Below are 6,119 nucleotides of genomic sequence, written 5' to 3'. Positions count from 1 at the left end.
GCCCCCCCGCCGTGGCCGGGATGGAGCCCCCCGCGCCGCCCCCGTCCCGGCCCTGCTGCCTTTGTCGGGCGTTTTGCATGTGAAAGGCGCCGGCGGCCGGCGGGGTCGCCATAGCGACGGGACAATGGCCGCGGGGGCCCGGCGGGGCGGACGGGCCCGGCCCGCGGAGCCCCCCCCGCGGCGGCCGCCCCGACGGCATCCTTAAAGGGGAAACGCGCCCGCGGCCCCACCGGGGCAGGTCCCGTCCCGACGGCCGGCACCTCCCCACTGGTGTGGTCCCACAGCACCGGACCCCTCCCCACGGCCGGCACCCCCCCACTGGTGTGGTCCCACAGGGCCGGACCCCACCGGGGCTGGACCCCTCCTCACAGCCAACATTCTCCCCACTGCGGGTGGCCGCACCCTGGGAGCCCTCAGTCCCAAAGGGCAGCATCCCGCCACTGGTGTGGTCCTGCTAGGGCTGGACCCCAGAGCAGCCCCCTCATCTCAGCAGCCTCCATGCGCCCCCCGTGCTCGGCCCCCACTCACCTGATGTAGCCCACCTGGGGCCTGTGTGCCAGCTGCCAGCGGTAGGACGTCTTGTCCCGCCAGCCCACGTTGCGGGGGTCCTTCCAGAGCAGGCGGACGTGGTCGGGCGTGTGGCCCGTGTGCCACAGCGCGTTGCGCAGGTGCTCCCCAGGGCCCGTGGAGGACTTCACTGCCTGCGGGTGCACGGGGCGTCAGGGGGGGACAGGGTCGGGGGGGCCCAACCCAGCCCATTGGGTGGCCAGCACCCACCTTGAGCTGCAGCCCTGGCTCCGCCACGGCCCGGAAGGGGGTGGCCTGCCAGTATGTCTGCTCCGTTTGCTTCCACATCACCACGTAGAAGCTGGCACTATCTTGGTAGCTGAAGATGAAGCCGGCATAGTCATCGTCGGTGACAGTGTTGACATGGAAGGTGCCCTCGAAGTCCACCCCGTTGAAGGCCGTGTAGCCTACAGGGGGGCAAATGCTGCAAGGAACCCTCTCCCGCAGCACGGGAACCCGCACACCATTCTACTCCAGCCCACCCTTTACCCCTCTGTGGGGCAAAGAACTGTCCCTCACCCTCCAGTGCAGGGGGACAGGAGGGAGGGGGCTGCCCCACGGGGTCTGCAGGTGGGAGAGCATCTCTTACCAACAGCCAAGCCCGGGTCACTGTTCATGGTCTGCACAATCTCCATGCCCTGTAGGGGACAGCAGGGTGAGGGGTGTCCCCAGCAGCGCTGGGCTCCCACCCCAGCAACGCAGCCCCCAGAAACATGGGGGGCAGCACCCACACCTGGTTGAGAACAACCCAGTTGGGATCAATCTGGGCATCCCCCTCTGGGTCGAGGATGACAGTCTGGTAGGCACGGAAGTCAGTCAGTGTCACCTCGGCGCTCTCAGGGCACACGTCCAGCTGGTCCACCACCGTGTCGTTGTCGAAGTCCTCCTCGCAGACATCGCCCACACCGTTCCCTGGGGACACACTCTCCAGTCAGGGTCGGAATGAACCCAGGCAGCTCTGTCTCCTTGTGCCCTCCCTGCACTCACCATCCGAGTCCTTCTGGTTGGGGTTAGGGATGAGGCGGCAGTTGTCTGGGCCAGGTGCCGTGTAATCAGGGATGCCATCGTTATCATCGTCATTGTCACATTCATCCCCCAGCCCGTCATTGTCTGAGTCCAGCTGGGAGCTGTTGGGGATCTCGGCGCAGTTGTCCTTGGTGTCCTGATGCCCGTCCCCATCGCTGGAAGCAAGAACAGGGTCAGAGCAGGGCCGCATACAGGGAGCCTGGCACCATGTCCCAGCACCCTCACTGACCCCGAAGACCCCATCATCCCACCTCGCAGGCCCCCAAGCTGGGAGCGCCCAGGGAAGGGACAGGACGGGGAGGTGACCCCGCAGCAGCATGGTCCCCACCTGTCCTCGTTGGTGTCACAGATGTCTCCTACCAGGTCGCTATCCATATCTGTCTGGAGGAGAGCAGAGCCCAGTTCAGTGGACACACCGGGGCCAGGGGGCCCAGCTGCGCCCCCCTAACCCGGGTAGGGTTGTGTCCCTCCATGCCCCCTGCCCCTGCCTGGCCATACCTGAGTGGGGTTACTCATTTCAGGGCAACTGTCACAGGCATCCCCGACACCATCCTCATCCCGGTCGGTCTGCAGAGGGTTGGGCACCTTAGGGCAGTTATCCAGCATGTTGGGGATCCCTGCAAGGACAGTGCTGGGTGGATGCCCTCACCCACCGGCTTGGCGTCACAGTGTCCCTGCTCTGCCAACAGCTCCAGCCCCGTGCTGCCAGGCCAGCCCCCAGACCCGCTCACCGTCCCCATCGATGTCGTTATCGCAAGCATCCCCCTCGCCGTTGCTGTCTGTGTCCCGCTGGTCATTATTGGGCACGTTGGGGCAGTTGTCGCAGGCATCCCCGAAGGAGTCGGTGTCTGAGTTCTGCTGGTCCTTGTTGGGGAAGAGCCGGCAGTTGTCCTGTGGCGAAGAGGGCAGGGACACCCGTGCTGCAGTGGCTAGCAGACAAGAAGCCGCAGTCCTGCACAGGTCAGGGCAGGACATCTCCTCCAGCACACCCAGTAAGACCATCCCAGAGCCGTAAGCCCTGGCCTGCTGATCCCCAGAAGTATCTTGAGGGCATCAGCATAAAGCCAAAGGGAGAAGCCCCCTGCCCATCATGTCCCCCAGACCACAGGCACATCCTGCCCACTCAGCTCAGCCACCTCTACATTCTTGATGCCATCACCGTCAGCGTCATCATCACACTGATCTCCGATGCCATCATTGTCAGCGTCCTCCTGCCCTGAATTCGGTGTCAGGCGGCAGTTGTCCTGCAGGCACAGCCAGCATTAACGACGGGGAGGAGATGAGGTCTGAAGCACAGCCCTGCCATGGGCTCCCCAAGCCTGAGGATGCCACCCTCCCTCTCCGGGAGCCCACCTGCTTGCAGTGCTTGTTGTTGTCGATGCAGGGCAGGGGCTCGTCTGGGTAGCCATCGAGGTCCGTGTCTTGCCCACACACGTTGCCATTGCCAGCCCAGCCCACGTTGCACTGAAGAAAGAGGAAATCAGGGGCTGGGAAGCGTGGAAGAGCCCAGGTGGGATCAGCTGCTACCTGTGCCAATACCCCCTGAACCCTCCCTTCGCCATCCTCCAGCCCCGTCTCTCACTCACCGCGCAGGAAATTTCACCGTTCCTCTCGAACACGCAGAAGCCATTGATGTCGCAGGGGTTGGAGGTGGGAGTGCTGCAGGACTTCTGAGGGACGCAGCCAGATGTCTGATTCCCCACAAACCCTGACTTGCAGGGACCACACTTGTAGGAGCCCTGGGAGAGAAAGGGCAGGGGCAGGATTCGGGGAGCAGAACAGCCACGGGCACCGGGCAGGGGAGCGGGGCAGCTTTGCTCACCAGTGTGTTGGTGCAGATGGAGTTGGGGTCGCAGCCCCCGTTGTTTCCATCGGTGCATTCGTTAATATCTGTGCAAACCTGTGAGCAGCGCCAGGAGAAGCCGTCACCCAGGGCCTTTCCCTGCAGCTCTGCCCATTCCCGTCCCAGGAAAGCCGCCCTTCTCCAACGGGCAGAGCATCCTCCACCCATCCCCGCAGCTCAGCAGCCCAGAGCACCCACGGGGACCTGGCCGAGTCCCACAGCACCACACTCACCTGCTTGCTGGCCCTCGCGTAGTCTACCCCCACACCAGAGATGGTGTTGCCTCGGTAGCCACGGGGACAGGGCTCGCAGCGGAAGCCAGGGGCTGTGTTGATGCACTTGGAGCCAGGAAAGCAGGGGTTGGCATGAGCACACTGTGGCATAGGGAGAGAGAAAGGCTTCAACCCCGGGCACGGCATCCTCCTGCATGTCAGGGTGTCTGGGCAAGGCTCCTCCCCAGCTTGAGGATGCATCCGGAGAGGGGAAGCATCGTCTCGGACGTTGCCTCCTGACCTGTCCCGGGACTATGCCCACCTCATCGATGTCAGCGCAGTGTGTGCCGTTGCCCTCCAGCCCCGGCGGGCAGGGCCCGCAGCGGTACCCAGGGTACTCGTACGTCTCCATGCAGTCCACGCCGCTGAAGCAAGGGTTGGGGTTGCAGCGGGACCGGTGCTCATGGAAGCCTGAGAAGAGAGTGGCCGGGCAGGGGGTGAGATGGGGCAGCCCTTGGCCCCCTGGGGTGGGCGCGGAGCCTGCCAGCACTCACCGCAGACCTGGCACTCCATGATGGTGTTGCGGATCAGAGACATCTCCTTCACCTGCAAGGCAGCAGAGCACAGAGCATCAGGGGGACACAGTGTGCAGGCTGGCACTCTACACTTGGGCATCAGCCTGGGGACAGCTGATACCACCCCAGCACCTCACCTGGTCCCTAATGTCTTCTCGCAGCTCGGTCAGGACCCGGTTGAAGAGGGTCAGCTGCGTGACCAGCGCCTTGGTCTGCTCACCTGCCAGAAGCAGACGGGACAAGGTCAGCCTCAGGACAGCCACAGCCTCCTGGGGCTGTGGGCTGGGGACTGCTCTCCCCCGGGCACCAAACCGGGAGGACAAGACACCCAACAGCCATTCCTCCTCCTCCCTAGCCCACACAGGACCCTTTCCCCATGGCACAGCCCATGTCCTTGGATTCACCCCATTCTGGGGAGCCCTGCAGGCCCCCAGGGCGCTGGGACAGGCTGCACAGGGTTCTCTGCCCCTATGGAGCCCCAAATGCTGCTGTCGCCCTCATGCCAGGGAACAGGGGAAGCAAAGTGGGGACTTACCCAGGATGGAGGCCAGCACACTTGTCACTGCAAGAGGAGAGATGAGATATTACCAAACGCTGCCACCAAAGCCCAGCAGCGTCACCTTGCACGGTTGCTCCTGGTCAGCGCGTGCACAGCACAGGAGCTCCCACCTGCGTGGGGATGCGGGACCAGGAGAGGTAGGAGCACCCCTCTGTGCACCATGCTGTCACCTCACACCTCTGTGTGCCACTGCCTGGGTGACCCCATTACCTGCACTGTGGATGGACTCATCTCCTTGGAAAGGGCACTCGCTCAGGGCCCCAACACGGCTCATGGACCCTCCCAGGATCAGCTTCATGGACTCCACGAACCCCTGATGTACAAGGGGAGACATGGTCAGCCATGGGGGGCTCTGCCTGTCCCTGAGGGCACAGAGCGGGGAGGTCTCGGCCCCCCAGGGGGTTCCAGCACTCACCTGCATCCTCTGGTAGGCCTTCTGCCCCGTGCGCACCTCGATGGACTCCACCTCTGCCAGGGGGATTTCCGACAGCTCGGGCAGCCCCACGCTGGAGTCCATCTGCTTGCAGTCGACGTAGAGCTCCATGCTCAGCATGTCCCCGCGCAGCCCGCTCAGGCGCACGATGATGGTGTGGCTCTGCCCGTCCGCCACGTGCGCGTGCTGCAGGTTGACCGAGTGCAGCTTGTTGTCTTCCCGCAGGTACCGCACCAGGACTGTGGAGGAGCAGAAGGGGCCATCAGCTCTCTCCCTGCGGTGCCGACAGCCCCCAGGACCCACGTGCAGCCACTCCTCTCCCCAGGAGACCCCGTGGGCAGCAGGAACTGGGTCCCTGTTTCTCTCTGCGCATCACGGCAAGAGCAGGGCCAGCGTGTCCCCGCACAGCAGGCACCCACCTTTGTTGATTTTCCCCACCACAGAGACCTCCAGCCACTTTGTGTTGTCCTTCTTGGAGTAGAGGCCGAAGAGGGTCCCCCCCTGCTTGGGGGGGAGGCGGAAGGTGGAGAGGAGGTAAACATCGTTCACTGTCAGGAGCTCCATCCGGATCTTGTGCGTTATGCTGGCCATCTGCCGGGCCTCGCTCACCATCAGCAGGTCGATGACTGTGGGTAGTCAAGCACGGGGGTCGCATCCCGGCCGTACAGCCGCCCCTCCCGCCGCAGGAGTGCGGTGATGCCCGGTGCAGGGCCCCGCGGCTCGGCCTGCTGCAAGCCTGGCGGCACCGACGGGACGGGACGGGAATTCCTGGCCCACCGGGCCCCGGGGGGGCCGAGGAAGCCCCGAGGGCTCCGGGCCCCGCCCAGCCCCGGCCCCGCGCGGTGGCGCTCCAGGACCGGCAGCGCCGAGAAGGACCGGTGGAGCCCCCGCCACCGGCGGGACC

The 6,119-nt window shown here is 64.8% G+C and overlaps 2 protein-coding genes across 2 annotated transcripts in view; one reads left to right on the top strand and one right to left on the bottom strand.

The window, feature by feature from the left end:
- Positions 1–524: 524 nt before the first annotated feature.
- THBS3 (thrombospondin 3) lies at positions 525–5,925 on the bottom strand. Its single transcript, XM_014961199.1, has 20 exons — positions 5,635–5,925; positions 5,198–5,454; positions 4,993–5,095; positions 4,759–4,785; positions 4,361–4,443; positions 4,203–4,254; positions 3,971–4,119; positions 3,670–3,810; positions 3,416–3,493; positions 3,180–3,332; positions 2,947–3,057; positions 2,730–2,837; positions 2,325–2,484; positions 2,092–2,210; positions 1,922–1,974; positions 1,555–1,748; positions 1,301–1,479; positions 1,157–1,205; positions 778–974; positions 525–701 (listed from the first exon to the last, which is right to left on the bottom strand). The coding sequence occupies exons 1-20, from the start codon at positions 5,825–5,827 to the stop codon at positions 525–527; spliced, it is 2,583 nt and encodes an 860-aa protein (XP_014816685.1). The 5' UTR covers positions 5,828–5,925.
- MTX1 (metaxin 1) overlaps positions 5,912–6,119 on the top strand; it is a 4,922-nt gene continuing 4,714 nt past the window's right edge. Inside the window, exon 1 of the mRNA XM_014961222.1 lies at positions 5,912–6,093. Within this exon, the coding sequence (XP_014816708.1) occupies positions 5,912–6,093 (182 nt within the window). The remainder of the gene's footprint in view (positions 6,094–6,119) is intronic.

The sequence above is a fragment of the Calidris pugnax genome, unplaced genomic scaffold, assembly GCF_001431845.1.
Source record: "Calidris pugnax isolate Ruff unplaced genomic scaffold, ASM143184v1 scaffold371, whole genome shotgun sequence".
NCBI lineage: Eukaryota > Metazoa > Chordata > Aves > Charadriiformes > Scolopacidae > Calidris > Calidris pugnax.
This window is presented reverse-complemented; position numbering and strand designations above follow the sequence as displayed.

Coding starts and splice junctions, on each gene's coding strand:
- THBS3 (XM_014961199.1), bottom strand. CDS start 5,827: ATGGTGAGCGAGGCCCGGCAGATGGCCAGCATAACGCACAAGATCCGG. Junction 1,975..2,091: donor AAATGAGTAACCCCACTCAG/GTATGGCCAGGC, acceptor GCTCTCCTCCAG/ACAGATATGGATAGCGACCT. Junction 975..1,156: donor TGACCCGGGCTTGGCTGTTG/GTAAGAGATGCT, acceptor GCCCCCCTGTAG/GCTACACGGCCTTCAACGGG.